General features: G+C 35.2%; 1 protein-coding gene across 1 annotated transcript in view; it reads right to left on the reverse strand.

The window, feature by feature from the left end:
• Nucleotides 1-493: 493 nt before the first annotated feature.
• The window catches only part of STXBP5 (syntaxin binding protein 5), a 102,776-nt gene continuing 85,070 nt past the window's right edge, over nucleotides 494-18,199 (reverse strand). The window contains exons 19-27 of the mRNA XM_074896592.1: nucleotides 17,028-17,050; nucleotides 16,623-16,667; nucleotides 15,844-15,894; nucleotides 11,461-11,700; nucleotides 9,745-10,114; nucleotides 7,033-7,198; nucleotides 6,137-6,248; nucleotides 3,634-3,854; nucleotides 494-2,954 (exon numbers count right to left, since the gene is read on the reverse strand). Coding sequence (XP_074752693.1) covers nucleotides 2,913-2,954; nucleotides 3,634-3,854; nucleotides 6,137-6,248; nucleotides 7,033-7,198; nucleotides 9,745-10,114; nucleotides 11,461-11,700; nucleotides 15,844-15,894; nucleotides 16,623-16,667; nucleotides 17,028-17,050 — 1,270 coding nt within the window. The 3' untranslated portion in view covers nucleotides 494-2,912. The remainder of the gene's footprint in view (nucleotides 2,955-3,633; nucleotides 3,855-6,136; nucleotides 6,249-7,032; nucleotides 7,199-9,744; nucleotides 10,115-11,460; nucleotides 11,701-15,843; nucleotides 15,895-16,622; nucleotides 16,668-17,027; nucleotides 17,051-18,199) is intronic.

The following is an 18,199-nucleotide window of genomic DNA, read 5'->3' on the forward strand; positions in this document are numbered from 1 at the left end:
CTAAGGTGAAGAAAAGCTTCTTCAGTTTACAGTTTCTAATGAGACACACTACATATAAACAGATAGGTAGCAGCAGTTTCTTACACTTCCATCAAAAAAAATAAAAAAGTAATAGCTCAATTGTATTTTATAGTTTTTCAGACACTCTAAAAAAGTTTCACACAACTAAAATGCTAGCGAAAAAAACAGGGGTGCTTCCCCCCAAGAATTTCAATATACTTTGCTGTACAAAAGGTGCACCACCAATAGCAGAATAAGATGCAATGATGCGTGTACGATCAACTTCCTTCCACAGAGAAGGAAAAGAACGTTTTAGACTAAAATTGTACATAGCCCCTTTTATTGACCAAGAACCATTTGTATATTGATCTCATGAGCAATCATTTCATTAGTTATCCAATCTAGAAGCATGCTCTGAACATATGCAACAGAAAAAGGATTCAACTCTGAAATTCTATAATACCCCATAAGCTGCTACTCTTGTACTGACATATGGTCTCTCATTGCCTCTTTTTTTTTTTCTTTTTTTTGCTTGCTGGTGGTTGTCAAACGTTTCTTGATGAGAAAGTTAAGTATGCTTTCCTTTCATGCCAAGGTCATCTTCCAGTGCACCAATACCATGACCTGCTGCAAAGTACTTTGCCATCCTCTTGCCCAGAGCCTGACCAGACTAATTTTCCAGGATTTTGTTGCCCTGAAATACAGTTCATCTTCACCAGGTCAAATAATAATCAGTCATCTGAATTTATAAACATGAGATAAGGAAGGGGACAAGTGTCAGCTAGGGTATTTTATTTTTTGAAAAAAAAAAAAAAAAAAAAAGGATAGGAGTTTATCTAGTTTTCTTCTAACCTGGATTTTTAACAAAATGGTGTTAATTTAAAGATGCATTAATTGGACACTAAAAAAGAAATTAAGATGCAGAGGGAAAAACTGAGTGGCAAGCTGAGTTAAGTAACTGGTGTTAACAATGCCTCAGTATGTATGGGACAGGGCCATCAAGAAATCATAATGCTGGTTGTTCAAATTGTCACATTCTCATTTGTTAAGCTCTTTGAACAGTGGACATGGCATGGCATTCCCTCGTACTGGCAACAGAATTCCCTTGTCTTTTTTAATTAAATGTTATTATACGTAAAATCAGAAAATTTATCAATTTCTGCTACCAAGCCCAAACATACTTGCCTCTCATTTGAAAAATGGGTTAAGAACCATCAGTAACTTCAATATTTTGCATCCTTTAAGTGTTTTGTAAGGCTGCCTTATCTATGTACCCACAACATCACTTTAAATACAAATATAACCAAGGTTTTGCTTTGGGAACATTCAGAAAGTGTGTGAAAAAACCCACACAGGATGTGATGCTTGGAGAAGCAAACCCAAATGATTAATTTCAGACAATGTAGACTTATTAGCTTCTAAGTACTCCCTTTTGTAAAACAAAACCTGTCAGGAACTATGTTGAGGAAAAAAGTCTGAATGAATTTTTGAAATGCCAACATCTATTTCAAGGAATCCTCTCTTTTAAAAAGAGCTCTGGTCATTCCCACTATTACAACTTTAGTGTAGCAGCTGTTAACAAGTTAGCTCAACTATGTTATTTACCTCACCCAAACCGAACATTATTTCACTCATTCCTGAAGTTTTTTAGCGGACACTTACCACTGCCCACATTGAAAATACTGCTTTAGAGACTAAACCCAAACTTTAGGCCAACTGCCTTAGGTGCTGGGTGGGGCTGAGATACCTACTTGTTAAATAGTTCTACTAGCAGGATTAGAAATTTGCTAAACAGTATACTGACAATTATTAACTATTAGATGCTTGCCATTATTCATGCATCAGCACCTCCATGGAGTGTGAAACTGTTTGAAAACCTGAGTCCAAGATTATCCAATTTCATAGTAAAGGACTAAAGGGGCAACTAGAACTTAAGTAAAACTATCTCAGCTATTTTAATTAATGGCTGTAAAGATACATTCTGTTAAACATTTATGAAAATTCACAGCATGAATAGAACCCACAGCCAATTCTAAATGTTATACAAACCGAACCAGTAACTATTTTTGGCAAAAAAATAATATTTAACTGAAGTTTAAGTATTCTTACCACAATGAAGATGTTACCACATTTCACATTGTACAGCCATAACACAAATGAAAACTCCCAGTATGACACATTCCAGTCATGTTATTCACTTGACTTTTTTAATGCAAAAATTGTGCATTCTCTTGTTTTGCACTTCACAGAATATGATGTGAATACAAGAATACTAGATCAGGGGTCCAAGAAAAGACTATGCACAGGTCAACTATGTATACAATTTTCAACAAGAAATCTTCCAAGCTTCCAGGTTTTCTGATGAAAGAAGTGACAGCAAACTTCAACTCTTCTTCAACGTTAATGGTAAATATAGTAAGTCCCAGAGAGGGTAAGTGTAAGTCAGCTACTGTCCAGCAAGACAAACAACTTTATTCCAGCTCTTGGACCCCTGATTTATTGCCTCTCCTCACAGGAGGGTATAACACTGGCAGCAATTACAGTAGCACAAAAACTTTTGGCATATGAAATATTAACACAGGATTGACCCTGCATTGCCCCTGCCCACCTCACACTACATTTTCCCTTTACCCTCTTTTCCACATGTTCTAGTTACCTTCTCTGTTCCAGCTATCAGCTAACCAACAGCTAAGAAACACTCAAGTTTGGTTTTTTTGTGTGTGTTTCTTTTAAATATAAAGCTCCTCAGTTAAAGCCATGACTGAGGTAAAACAGTGTGTGATTTGTGCTAGGAAACAACAGTATCCAATGGTGAATACTCCTTTAAATTTCAATGGTCCTGCCAAAATTAATGAAAAACCAAGATTTTTTTCATCAGGACAAAATTAAACAGATGTAGTTGATGAGCATCATCAGAATTGGTACCACTTCTTGTCTTTGTACTTCAACATCATCTAAAAAATAGAAAATAATTACTGTTTCTATAGCGTAGCAAAAAGTACAATACAAACGAATTATATGCTTACAAAGCAACATGAAAAAGGGACTTTAAGGTTTCTCAAAACTGCAACAACAATGTTGTTGAACAGTGAGGGTTTAGCATGATGAATTTTCTAATCACTGCTGCTGATCTCGACTCAAAAAAGGCTTTTTTGGGGGGAGTGGGAAGGTTGCACAATAATTTAGGGGATGGAAGGAGATCCACATGAATACAGAAGAGAATAGCCATCCCATGTAGTTACTGAGGAAAAAAATTACCTTGGACTCATGGGGTTGGCATGCAACAACCTAATCTTAAGAAACACAGAAATCTCACAGAGCATTGCTCTTGTTATCTAATTCAGCAACAAATTCTTTAGGTAATGGGAACTGAGCTGCACTTTTGGAAGTCTACATACCACTCATGCAGAGGGTATGCTCTAGATCAATGTGCCACAGACAAAAGTGTTTACATTAACACTTAATCATCAGGAGTAATCACTGATAGATAAGAGGGAAGTGTCCTTTATCAACGATATTGCATTCCCTTTGGATACGTCCAACACGACTTTGCAGGAGTCAGTTACTTGCAAAATTTGCATTTATTTCACAGATAATCAGTTTAATGTTCAGTTTAACACGTAACAGACTCACCTCATGAGCGTGTTTAGAGAAAGAATCAGCACTGTAAAGCATAGCTGCAGTTTTTTCTTCTAGTTCTCCTAGTTTCTGTCCTCTTTCATCTAGTGCCAGCCGGGCTCGTGCTAGTTCACCAACTACACCAGATGCTGCTCCTTTGACACCTTCAATACCCCCAGGCCCTGGAATATGCTGGGCAAGACTCCTTGATGCTTTCCCAGATGCCGATTCTCCAACTGGAGGCATTTGCAAAGAAGCAAAAACAGAACAGTAAGGTTTTCTATCATTATTACATAAATACCAAATACCAATGTAACTAGTTTATAAAGAGGCACCATTTCTTTGCATGGACACCGAGTGCCTAATAATAGGCATAACTACAAACAATAGTCACTACTCAATGTTACTACATGTTACTATTCAGTAAAATGAGATTTTCAAAAATATTTCCAAGTTTTCAGGCAGGCTGTAAAATGATAGCCTTTTCACAGCTCAAGTGTGAAATTAAAATTCTCTCAACAGTGCTGGCATCACAGTTATCAAAAGAATTGTGCTGGTGAAACGGTTTTTAACAATATAGCTTATTTCACATGGAAGGTGCTGAGAGTTCAGCAGACAAAGCAGGAGAATTTTGAAAAATAGAAGTTGTGGTTAGTTTTGCAAGTGCTCTGCTGGTATAGCCAGCCAGTATGACTCCAACAGCTAAAGTTTCCTTTGATGAAAGTTCAATTTCAGATGCAGACATCTGAAGATTAGGTGTCTATGCTCTCATTATTGTAAAAATCTTGTAAAATAAAATGTAACGTAAATCATGATGAAAAGGCAGTACAGCAGTAATAACAAACCAGCTCATCCTAAAGTAAACACCCATGAATTGTCAGCTGAACAGCTCCTGACTCCAGTGACTGACTGCACTGACTACATCTCTCTTGCTCATAACGGGACATAAGGCACCTATTTCAGTCTAGACACTTAATGGACATGTCAAGCTCATGCTGAATTGTATACTCTACAAAAGCTTGGAGTGAAGGCCAAAACATTTTTGGATCTTGAAGTCCAATGAAATATTCTTCAACTCCTTTTTTAAACAACGAAATTATGGTTTAAATATTTTTCTTTTCACCTCTAAGAAAAAATTAACTTATTTAACAAGGTTTGCTGCAATATTTCAAGATTTTCTGATTTGATTTTATGCTTCTAGAAGGAACAATTTAGAATTTAACCAACACTATAAACATCTTTCTGTGAATTCCCAAGAATAAAAGAGAGAAACAATTTCATTTATTACAGATTCTGATTGACCCCCATTGTAAATATGACTATTGAAAAGACATTTTCAGATGTCTTTTGAATCACTGAAATCACTTTCAGGCTACAATTCATTAGGCTTTTTTCTCCCATTCAATACTGTTTTCCTTCTGAAGATCTGAGCCAAAACATGAAAACTTAACATAATGTAAAGAAAAAGCTTCTAAAGTTACAAGAGTGCTTTTCTGTTGCCATGAAGAGGCAGTTTTTCCTTGCCCCAGTCACACTAATTAAACATATAATTTGTGCACACAGATTTCTCTAACAGATTACTTGACCAACCTTTTGAAGTATTACACATATATAAATACAAATGGTATTTTTAACACAGGAAGTGACCTCTAAATATTTGATATTCATTCAAAATTTACAGGCACAAGTAGTAAGCACTAATTTAATTTTTGTTGGATAGATTAGAAGAACCAATAATAAAAGAAAGGATTGCCAAGGAGCCTTGTCTGTTTTAACAGTTATATTTCATGTCAAAAAGGCAACAGTTCTTACAAATAAACTTGCATAATATGATGTTTCATCTAGAAAATATCTAAGTGAAAATTATTTTTCTTAAATATATTAAAATGATTCATGCCATCACAGTAAAATAAGCTGTAATCAAAAAACAATGAGAAAATGATAAAGCAATAAAAGCTGTGCTTAATCTGCATTTTACTGTCCTATGAATAGAGAACTGAGCTATCATACAGTTCTGTCCTTGCTCTCATTACTAAGGCATCTCTGCACAAGTCAAGCGAGGAAAAAGAATCTATCAAATGAAGTTGAACGCAGTTTTAATTTTCTCACTGTCCAGAAAGAGCCTTCTTCAGAACCAGCCCCTTTCAGTTTAACATCATTAAGAAAGTCACGGTCAGTACTATACACTTCATGAAGATGAAAATAAGATCAGCTTTCTCATTTGTTTTATAATCTACTCCTGAATAAATGAGGTAAAGGTGTTTGTGAGAAAACAGTACCAAGCTTTTCTGATCTTGTTGGCAAGTTGAACAACACATAAAATCTATGAAAGAGTATCTGTCATTCTCTTGTGGGCAAGTTGAATAACACATAAAAGCTATGAAAGTATTTGTCATTCCCTTTTTCACTTTCCTTTTTGCAAATGTGATGTTCTATTAACGCAGGTAATACATTTCTCAGGGATCACTGGCTTCCTTGGGTAGAAATACCAGAAAAATAACAAATACTAAAAACTTACATAGTTCTTCTCTGTCAAGTGACTGTGCCCCACCTCCGAACAGGCCTTTGAAGAACCCCCTGTTTGGTGCTTCTGGTGTTTCTACAGGAGTGAAGAGCTCACCCAACATTTCCTTTACATTGAAGAGGAGACAGAAGGCATACATTATTTCACACACAAATAAATGGAATACTCTTTCACTTTGTGGATTTATTTTGTGGATCTGAATTTCAAAAGGAACAGGCTTTAATAAGCATCTGCCTTTGCAAAGTGACTTAGGAAATAAAAAATAAAAACATATTAAGAAATCTGTCCAAACCATCTGTTCTGACAGTTGCAAGCTTATAACTCAAGAAATTCAGTAACATAGAAACAGGTTCAAGTCAAGCTGTATTTGCTTCTCAACTTAGGCAACATTCCTGATTTTGTTCTGTTGAAACTGTATCTACAAATACTCGTATCTTCACATGGTACCAAAGCAGAGCTTCCAACCTGCAGCTCTGCTCTTTCAGTATTCTATACAACTTCCAAGCTGAAGCATGACTAAGAATCTTCTCAACCATCCCGAGTTAGCATTCCCCACTTATGTCAGCCTTCACCTCCACCCGCATTAATTGAACAAGGGAGTTTTGTTAACTGCACATGTTAAACAAGGAAATTGCCTATCGATCAAAAAAAGAAATTAAGTAACAAACTTTAAATACAAGAGGATAGATGAAACAGTAAAATTTAGGAGAAGTGACTAATCTCAAATCAGACTCTACAGTAAAAAAAAAAAAAAATTAAAAAAAATCAAAGCACAAAAGCCAAAGTGCTTGGCTTTATGACAAACTTAATTACTGTAAGCGTTGTGAATCTAGAACCAAGAACCTCAGAGCATCTCTAACAAAACAGTAATTACTTTTTTACTTTATTACCTGAAGATTTTCACATGTTTCTTGACTGTAGGTGAGCCTCTGTATTTCAGTTGGTGAGACAAGATAGAGTGCTTGTCCGTTATTAGTGAAGCAGAACGTTCTCGCTATACGCATATTGGTGAGTGGCAGGTAATATACATCCAACAATGGCCGTAAACTTGGCAAACTTAAGAAAAAGAATCAAAAAACCCATTAAATATAGCAGGATTGTCTATTACTGATCAGTTATTATTGATTAATTTTTAAATAGTCATACATTACTTTTCACCATATGCACAAGTACCATATATACAGGGTATCATTTAATGCAATTACAAAATCTCAAAGCATAAATATGAGAATTTTCAAGGTAGCACCTCAAAAGTTAAACATCTGCATCCCAGACGCATTCAAAAGCATCATTTCAATGATACTCTGAGCATGTAAATCAGATTAACTTAAAACATTATTCAGTAATTACAAAGTATTTTGGGAAATATCTACCAAAAGTTTACAATTAGACACCCTGCCTCTTCTATCAGGTGAAGAATTTTTCCTTGACTAAAAATACAAGTCTAAAAGAACACTTAGAAATACGCAGGGGTGTGCTTTCAAAGGAAAACAGAATTCAGTAGCCTCAGTCTTATGAATTACATCCACCTGTTTTGTTTGCATATTTAAGAGCAAAGGTTGCTTACCTTGTATTTTCTGATTCTGCACATGTTACTTCAGTACTTACTGCATCAAACTACTACAGAACAGATGCAGTGCACTCAATCTGTAACAGTGCTCTTACTACCAAACATCCCTCTCCCTCAAAGTAATCATACAAGTAAGAAGAGACTGAACACCTGATGTCTTGATAAACAGAACCGAAAATAAACTGTTGTCTCAACAACATCCACTGTGAAATTTTTGTAAAAACATAATTTACACGAGATTTTAGCTGCAAATGTACCAACAATACATTAAGCAGCTTCTGCCACAGGTACCATCTGCGTAAGATTACTATTTCTAGAAACGAAAAAAAGCAATAAAGTGGCAAAATGAAGCCAAACGCAATGAAAAAGAAAGATGTAGTTACTGCAACAGCAAGTGTTAAGGTTGTTTTTTTTGTATGATACTGAGATTTCTAAATGTTAAGCTTACATTTTACAGATTGTGGATTATATTTTAGCAAGATACTTCATCTATAACAAACAAAAGGAAGAAGAACTGGTAACATGACTTTGGAGGCAAGTTCTACAGGTAAGAAATAAAAAGCAGTATTCTCTTGTAAGCAGATCACCCAGAAATGACATTTCTGCCGTGGACGTCTCTAAAATAAGAAAATTCCTAAGAATGAGTTAATAACAGGGAAGTGCTTTGCTTCAGACCAATAGAAGCACAAAACATCCTTACAGCTTCAAGACAAAACATAAAAACATTAGATTGGATAGGACAAGCATGACATCCATGATAGCATTTTCACAGTATCAAACAAATCTGTAACAGAATCATTAAGTCCTATCTAAATTTTTATCAGTAGGTAAGTATTGGACATCTTGGGTATGATACAATGCTCTAAAAACTTTACACAAACAGCACGTTAAGACTGCTAGCAGCAGATCATGCTTATGAAATGACTTGGGAGTTCAACTTTCCTACACAATATAACAATTCAATATTTATAATTTAGCACCTACCTCTATACCAAGTTAATTAGAAAACAGAATTAATACTGATGAAAACAGGATTTGTTTCAATATATGGTACCTGAACATTACTAAGTTCGGTTTTAATTAGAGTAAAAACAGTGCTTGCCCTGCAAAGCGAGCAGCACTTTGTAGAGATGTTTAGAAAATATGCTGGGATATACATCAATGTAGTTAAGAGACAACAATCAAAACTTATTTTTTAGTTGTAGTATGCATCAGCTTTAGTTTTATTCCTAACAACTTCCTGAAGAAGTGTATTTTGAGAATTTCCCAAGCTGAGAGCTTGTTTTTGCAGCCTTAAAAATAACATTTTAGGAATTCTACCAGTACAGTTTTACAACGCTGTGTTCCACATTCAGCTTGGCATTAACCACGACTAAAATGTAGGTGCAAGGGTACAGGTATATACACACTGCTGTTCAGAATGAAACAGCATTTGGAAATACTAAAGAAAAAGGACATGTTAAAATTACATAGGTGACATGCAAGTATATTCAAACATTACTTTTACACAGTTAACCTCATAACTTAAACCCCTTACTTTATATGACTTATTCATATACTACAACTGCTAGCAACTAATCTTGCCTTTATAGCCTGAGTTTAAAGCCTTTAAGACATGAGCAAGCCACACAACAAAATGGTAAACTTGAGGCATGAATGTGATGCAAGCAGCTGCACAAAAATATGCAGAGTCGTGGTCAGGTACCAGCTGAACATCTGACTCAAGGCAGTTTTCTCCATCAGGGAGTAAATTCACCTCTGAGATAAACTTCAACTCACAGACCTATATCATGTGTTTGGAACTATCTGTTGAATCAGGGGAGCTTGAGCTCAAGTGGTGAACTTTTTCATGTTTTAAATGCATAACTCAGAGGAATGCATAATCAAAATTATCAGGCCCAAGTGTTAGAGGTTCATCAACACTGAGTGAATGTAGATTTTTTATTTTATTTGTATTCTAATGGGAAACTTTTTATCTAGCAGAAGATTCTTTTTTCTTTTTATATTTAAGTTACTATCAAACAGGTCTTACCTAAAAGTCATAATATGTCCATTGGCACAGAAACATGCAAGGCAGATACTGTTACTCAATGATACTATGTCTCCACGAAGAACAAAAGAAGTCTCTGTTATGTTTTGCTTATAAATACAGTTCTGGGATGGCAGTGAGATAACTTTTGCTTGCTTTTCTGAACATATCACTGCATATTGGTTTTCACTGATTTCCTGAGAGGAAGAAGGAGACACTGAGACAGGTCGTCGCTTTTTTGATTTATCTTTTTCATCTTTGTCTTCAGCAACATTGTGTTCTCTCCAGGGTTCATGTGCTGGTGGGACCAAAGATCCAGTGGTATCCAGAAAAGCCATTCTCAAGATTGCCCCTTTTAGCCTCAGGATGGTTCCTAGGAAAAACAAGTTGAGCACATATCTAAAACAGTTCTCCTAAATTGTGTTTCAAGCCACAACATATTGCTTTAAGAAGCTACCTCAAAAAAAAGAAAACAAGAACTTAGGCTTGCCTCTGTAGTAAAACAGATATACCAAAACCTTTGGAGGCTTATCGAAAAACCAACAAAGCTGGTGCAAGAGCACTTATGCATTCAAGAAAATGTTAAACCAGTTTTCAAGAGTAAAGTGCATGCATACTCTTCCATTAACTTCAAGAGAAATGTATGCGTTTAAAAGAGCCAAGCTGGAATGCACATTTGTTCAAAAAGTTCAGTGTCACAAATGCAACTCATTTCATTCTCTTCTGAGTACACAGTGTGCTTAAATCAACAATAAATGTTATTACTCAAAGGCAAGAACCTCCTTTTTCTTTAATACAAATGTGGGTTTTTTTGCCTCCCTGCAGTTCACACTTAAATCTATCTCTCTAGCACAAAATGGAAGAAGAATAGTTTTCCCTCCCCACTGTTTAAATTATTGTCTCTGTTTTTTATTTTCTTACATTTCTTACTTACATTTATTCACATAAGTAAAAACACGAACATTTGTTAAGTACACAAAAAAATCATACACATGGCAGTATCTTTTAAGGCTTATGCTACAGATGCAGTGATTAAACATACTGTCTAGTCTCCAGCCTTGCCTTTACAATCAAATGTTACCAAAGCTGAATGATGCTACCAATACCATACTTGATAAGCACAATTCACATATATGGTCTAGAGGTTACACTATTCCTAATCACTATTTCAATCAAATAGCATTGCAATTTGCATGTCCTGATACAAACTATGTGAGCAAAATAGAGCCGAACAGCATGTTCTGCATGAAACAGGGGTAGCAGAAAAACTAAATCTAAGACTAACAGCACATTCAGCAAACCATTAATACATCACTACAACAAAATTAGTTGCTGTGTACCAGAAAAAGAAGATACAAGATGTCTCACAGCAATACAAAGGAATATTTTATCACTAATATTTAAAGCTAATTGTTCAATATACAACCCTCAGCTTGAATTCCCTTTTCATAATGCAGGAAAACCAAACATGCTTTTCTCAGCAAGAATACACTTAATGGCATTTTTATATTATATGAAATCATATTTTCAACTTTGCAACTTCAAAACTCTAGTAATGACGTAACCAATCTAGATTGTTAATCTTGGTAGCTAGATCATTCAATGGAGTATGTATTAATTTTTCATTAATCCATACTTAAGAAAAAGAGTTTCTTTAAAAAAAAGAACTGTAAAGAACAACAATACTTTGTCAAAGTATACTTTAGCCTTTATACATACCACTAGGAGAAACAATTACTGGCTGAAGAAGTCTTTGCTCTCCTCCTGGGGGTAAATTCAGTACAATGACAAGCACTGTACCCAGCGTGGTCCCAACCCACAGGCATGGGGAAGGTGATGTATCAGACTTTCTTGTGAAAGTCTCACAAAAATGAAGAGCTGAAATTGCCTCGCGTGTCTCTTTATCAATGCTAGTTACACTAGAACTCCGAGATCGACTGAAAGAATTGTCTTTGACATCTGAAAATAAATCAGTATTAATTAAAAAGAATGGCAAAATGCAGGGATTAACAGAATAAAGATTTTCTTTTTTGTTCTTTAGCATTAAGTATATACTAACTACCATTCTATTGATTATTAGTCCTGTATTCTTTCTCAGTCCTATTTCCTTTGGCACAGTTGTCAACACTGTATCCTGAACAAAGTGCCCAATCTTTTTGCCATTAGGTAATTGTCACGAACATATTTCTGTCTGCTTGGGACAGAGAATAACTCAAACAGGACTCCTCCTACAAAAAAACCTGAATTACAAACCTCTCTGTCAATTGGTTCATTGACCAGATTAACAAATACGGGCTTCCAATGGAACACGGTTTAATAATCTTATGAAGATGCAACTATTTTACTTTAAGAACTGCAGTGACATCTAGACAGCACACGTAACCTGTAATGACTCATAGTAATATTGCCCCACTTTAGGAAACCATATGGAGGAGGTAACAGGCTATTTACACACACCCGAACTTTTAGTAAGAGAAACATCAAATGCTATCAAATGCCACCTGGCACTGATGTGCAAAGCTGAAGACTTTGATTTTGAATACTGTAGTGTAGTGCCAGAAATGGCACTAAAACTTTTCAGGACATCTTGCTCACTGCTTAGCAAATAAGGTTCTCTTAAAAGAGAATGAATTCTAATAGTAACAAAAACACAAACCAGTAAACTTGCTGCTCCGTTCTAGCTGCGTGCTGTCTGTGTGTGTGGTGACACTTAAAACATCAGCATGTCTGAATTTAACTGTGCGTTCATGAATTAATGTTTTACTTCCTTAACTCATCATTCCAAAATTTAGCACAAGACAACCCTTACTAGTAAAAGTTTGATGAAATTTGTATCATGCCTTTTAAAAAATTAAGTTACGAGTTTCGCTCTTTGGGTAGGGTATAGATGCGATTGCCATCTTTAAAGTAGGATTAGGATCTAAAGATCAACATCTAACCACACACTTTCTAGAAGTATTTCTATGCTAATTTCATTATATTATTGCAAAACTTTCTACAAGGAACATCTAACGTGCGCTTGAAAAAGCATACAAACTAGATTTCAACGGACTAAATACAGACATCTACTCAGCACAAACAGTGAATCTTCTCAGGATACTTGTCTCATTCCAAGAAGGATACAAAAATTATTGTCCTGCTGATATTGTTTGTTGTCCTGCTAAGTCAAATGTAAAACATGGGTTACAGAAAGAAACTAGGTCAACCACTCAGATGCTGACATCTGAGTTTTCACATTTAAAAAAATAAAATCCAGAGTAAAACAATTTAAACAATTGTTTGTTTTTATAATTCTTCTAATGACCACAAACTCTTAAGATGCTTGTTTCTTCAGGCTTGAGTATTTACTAACTTACTGTTTTTCCAACTCTAACATGGATTAATCAGTCTAAATATAATTATACGTTAACGGCAATAGGCATAAAATTAAATGTGCATTTGTTGAGTTGCATCTGGTTGAATATTTGAAAAGTACGTGTACAAATTCCAGAAATATTGGAATGGACGGGAAAAACACCATAAAAATTAACTTGCCAAACAATATGGGCATATTGTGGAGAGTGGACAACTCATTCAGAAGAGAGAACAGAGGGTAAAGAGTTTAACTGCTTTAGTGTGTATTATTTATCCTGAAGTCAAGGAAGAATCTATGGTTTGTTAATGAATTAATTTCAGATGAAGAGGAAGGAACAAGTGTGATGACCCACTACACACAACTTCATCAGAAGGATGGAAAGATGAGGCTCTTTTCAGCAACTAAACCAAAGGATAATGGTACTTTAATCATCTGGATTACAACACTGAAAAGCGATGGTATAATGCAGCCTAGAGTATGTTCAGGATAACTTCTGGTTTAGAATGTGGAGGATAAATACAGAAGCACATACTTTGGATTTTGGTTTGGCTATTTAGAGAGGAAAAGGGGTAGGTTAAAGATCTAAAGACAGAAAAGTAATTTGAAAGAATGAGATCATGGAAGAGTAGGTTTCAAGAAGCCATGGAAAGAAAGGAGAAAAAAGTGACAAGGATAATGACCTTGGGAGAAAGGCATTCCAGCTATCTCCTAGAGCTAGTAGATATGGTCATATAAGTGACAAAAAAATTACAGGCAATGTTTCAAGTACACTATGTGAAAGCTATCCCTCTAGGAGAAAAGACAGAAGTAAAAAAAAAAAAAAAAGATTGATTGTCTAAGTTATTTACAGACCTGAAAACCTAGAAAAATTTCACACAGAACAAAATGAGGCATCTAAGTGCCAATACCTTCATATGTGCGAAGTCAAGCAAAACCAGCCAAAGGTTATTAGAACACAGAATGTATAAACTGTTTTATGAGTATACCAGAAGTGAGATGACAAAAAAATGCCATTATTTCTGTAGAAAGAATAGCAAATATTAAATGCTGAAAATGCTAAAACTCGTTCAGGATCAGAAAATGCTGAATTTCAGCATTCTCTTTTCTCTGGTCTTCATTTAAAAAAAAAAAAAGAACGCTTCTAAGTACTTATTGTTATCAAAGAACTGGGAGTAAGATAGTAGAATTAGAATGAATTGGATAATATTTAAGTATAAATATGTTCCAGTTTGCAAAGTATGATAAAAATCACCCTAAAGTGAAATAATCTCTAAGCCATTAGTAAACATAGTAAGGACGATCAGAAACAGACTGAAAAGACGAATAAAATTTTTCTGCTCTCTCAAGCAAACAAGGCCACAGTTAAATCCCTCTAGTTCTCAGCACCAGAGTTTTAGAAAGATGAAAAAAAATTCCAAGTCCAGAGAAGATTAACAGAGGCCATCCTCGATTTAGACAACATAACCTACAAAGGGGAAGGAACTGAATTTTGTGAAAAAAATCTGAAAAAATGAAGATTACAGATATGATGACAGCGTTTAACAGCATAAAGGATGACTACAAAAAGATAAGGAGCACTTGTTATGCCTGTTCATTGTGGAAAGGACAAGAAAAAATAAAAATGGAAGCAAGGAAGATTAACAGGGAATTAGTCTGACCATAAACCACTAGAACTTTCTGTAACGGATTTTTTCTAAAAACTTATTTATCGGAGGCTTATGAATAGATCAGAGGCTAAATTGTGAGCATCTGGATCTTTGCCACAGCAACGGATTAAAGGATCTCTGAGGGTTCCTTCCAACTTCACATTTCTCCAAGTGGAGCATTTTGCAGTTATAAACTATAAGTCAGGGTGGTCCAGCTCAGTTTCAGGATATCCCAGGGTGCCATAGGCTCTTTCCTTGCTGATAGCAGTTATCAAATACACAGTTCTGCAACTGCCAGTCTGATCTCGGTCTCTCTTCTGCTGGGGTTGTGGTAGCAATTCTGCTGGAGGTGGTGGAGCAAACTGCAGCAGGCAGCTTTCACATTCAGGCTGCATCTACTGCTGTAGGTCCACAGCTGTCCCCCATCATCTTTAGAGAACAAGACAGGGGAGCTGGATCTGATCTACAAGCTGGCAGTCAAAGTACTCAAATAATAAATCTACTCATTTGTATGCTGTTTTAGTTTTGCAATATAATGATACTGCAGACCTCACAACTGAACTGATTCTTATATAAAAAGTTATGGTGCTTTCTCAAGCAAATTTAAATTCTCAGACTGTTCATCCATCCAAACAGATGGATATTACTTTCATTTAGAGAGAGTGGTCACAAGACAATTAACATTTGTAAAACCGTCCAACTATTTGTTGAGTGGACCTCAACATATCCTGTTATTCTTAAGATATTTTATTTTTCAATTTAAAACGTATCAGATGGTTCTAAACAGGCAGCAGTTTTCCTTACATTACCTGTTTATTCATGCTTTTGCTATCACAGCACTACTGATAAAGTGAATGACAGAGGCCTGAAAATTACGATGAAAGTGCGATAAGCCATGTACAAGATTTGCAGGCTTACCTTATGTTGACAGAAATGTCATTTTATGCCTGAGAGCCCCCCAAAAGAGTGGAATTAAAATTTTAGCTCTACGCTTCAGATAAATGCAACAAAGTCATCATAGTTTACATAATTTAGGACTCTAATGTACTTGCATTGTATAAAACAGTTTTAGTAAAAATAAAGTCAACTATGTAAACTTACCTAAATCAGGCTTTAACTCAGTTGGCAAACTTAGCTTCCTGGACATCTTTGCTGAAAAGTGAAGTATATCTTTTTTTTAAAAAGAATAAACATGATTCTGCCGGCCTTTATTTACTTCTTTCCCAATATTTAATATATCATTGTTTATTACATTAATTGCAGTACTTAACAGGATTTCTACTAAAGCAGAGCCTCGCTTCCACAAGGGAATGGTGCAAAGTAAAACATGGAAGATACCAAAATCCCCAAATACATAATTTTATTACTTTTGCCAAGCTTCATTTCTCTTCAAGCTTCAGGTAGAACTTGACTGGATGAATTTTGCTTTGCTTTGACTCAACCTCAAGTTTTACCACCTCAGGTGAGAGGACAGAAAACAGACTATTGGCTATTGCAAGAATGTGCACTGAAGTTTACATAAAGTTAACATTCTATCCCCTCTTCTGCCCTATTTCCTGATCAAACCTGAGATATTTAAAATAGAAAGGAGATGAACTTTTAGTTACACTAAAACTTTAATACACATGTGTAAAAAGCTAGTAACCTGATACACAATCCGCAACTTTAGAAGAATGATGTTACAGAGAATAATTATAAAATCAACAGCATACAAACACTTCCAACACTATCAAACAAAAGATAGTATAATTTTGAAAATACTGAAGTAAAAAAATAGCACTTTAACTATCCCTGACCTGTAAAATTCTCTTTATAGTAATGGAAATCTTCCGATCCATTTAAAATGCAGTACAATACTAACAAATGCTGCACTAGGAAACTAGTAGTCATACATCCCTCTTCCATCTTTCTTTCAGGAATTACTGGTGAGGGAATAATTTTTAATATATCTTAATTACTAGACCAGGGCTAGACTCTGAATTTTTTCCCCAGACAAATTCTTGCATTTTGATATACCATTTAATTCTTCACTATCTTGTAATGGTAATACTTCTCTACCTAAAGTAGATGTTGAGAACAGCCTACTTCTGGAGTACCTTGTAATGGATACCAGCCATAAAGCAGCCTTAATCTTGCTGCTTCTTTCTGCTAAAAATGGAGCTTATTCTAATTATAATTTTAAAATAAATCATTCTGTTTTCCACATATCTTGAAGAACAGCATGTGATTTAAATCTTGTTACTTCTATTCCTTCAAAAAGTGAAATACTTCACTGTATCATCAATTATGCTCATCAATATTGCAAATGCTAGTTATCTGAATAGTTGAACAGTTTTATTCCTGTCACACATTATAAAAAATTGAGAATAAGACTCCAGAAATATTCTTCTAATTTCCTTCATGTGTCAATGTTACAAAGTATGCCTTATTCAAATTAAATTGACATTACTTACTCTCAGACTAAAATGCTAGTCACTTTAACTTAGTGCAGGCTGAAACTGAAAAAGGCAGACTGACTACATGTTCTCTACCCTTATACTTGCATTCACACTGGCATGTGTCTAGCTTAATGGCAAGGCCAAAACTCATCTAAATGAAGTTTCTGCCAAGGGTTCTCAACAAGATCAACTCTTGTTTCAGAACACAGCTCAGTTATACAAGCAGAAAACCATGGTACAAAACAGCAATAGTGACCAGGAACCCATCTTTTTTGCTTTCAGCTTGAGTTTACATCAGCTTGAAAAGAGATAATGAAACCTCATCTGGAATTGTCAGTTACAAGATGGGCATTCCTCATCATAAGACTTATTTTCTGTATTAGACACATAAATCATACAAGCTGAAATACTGAACAAAAGCTGAAGTATGCGCACAGAAAATAATTTATCTTTGGCTTTTCACAGCTTTTACCATGTGTGAACATCTGCAATGATTAATGTATTTACTCACTTTAAAGACCTGAGTGGTCACTTTTGGCTTTTCAAACAGAAATGTTTAACACAATTTCAACAATTTGGAGAAAACTGTGTCCTATCCTGTCCACCCGTCCGTTCCATACCCCCCCCCCAATAGTAGGTAACAGAAAATATAGCAGGTAATAACAATTAGAGCAAATGCATTGGATTCTAAGAGTCAGTTCACAGTTTTAGCTTTTTGTTTTTTAGTGAAAGGCCAGCTGTGTGAACTAGGTTGATAAGGTAAAAGAAATTTGTCAGACATAATTTTCTATGAACACTGAACTATGCCTCATTAATAGGACAAAAGGGTACATGGATTGTTAAAAAGGATGTCACTGCTAGAAGTCGTGAATTAATGTGTTATGCAAAAAATACATTTCAAAATGTACATTGTATCAAACCCCTCAATAATTCAAATGTAAATAGGAAACGAGAACCTATTTAAGTAGCAGTAGTGCCATCTTGTGTTTAAAGAAAGAATTGCCTAAAGATGCAATAAG

This window comes from Athene noctua, chromosome 1 (assembly GCF_965140245.1).
Source record: "Athene noctua chromosome 1, bAthNoc1.hap1.1, whole genome shotgun sequence".
Taxonomy (NCBI): Eukaryota; Metazoa; Chordata; class Aves; order Strigiformes; family Strigidae; genus Athene; species Athene noctua.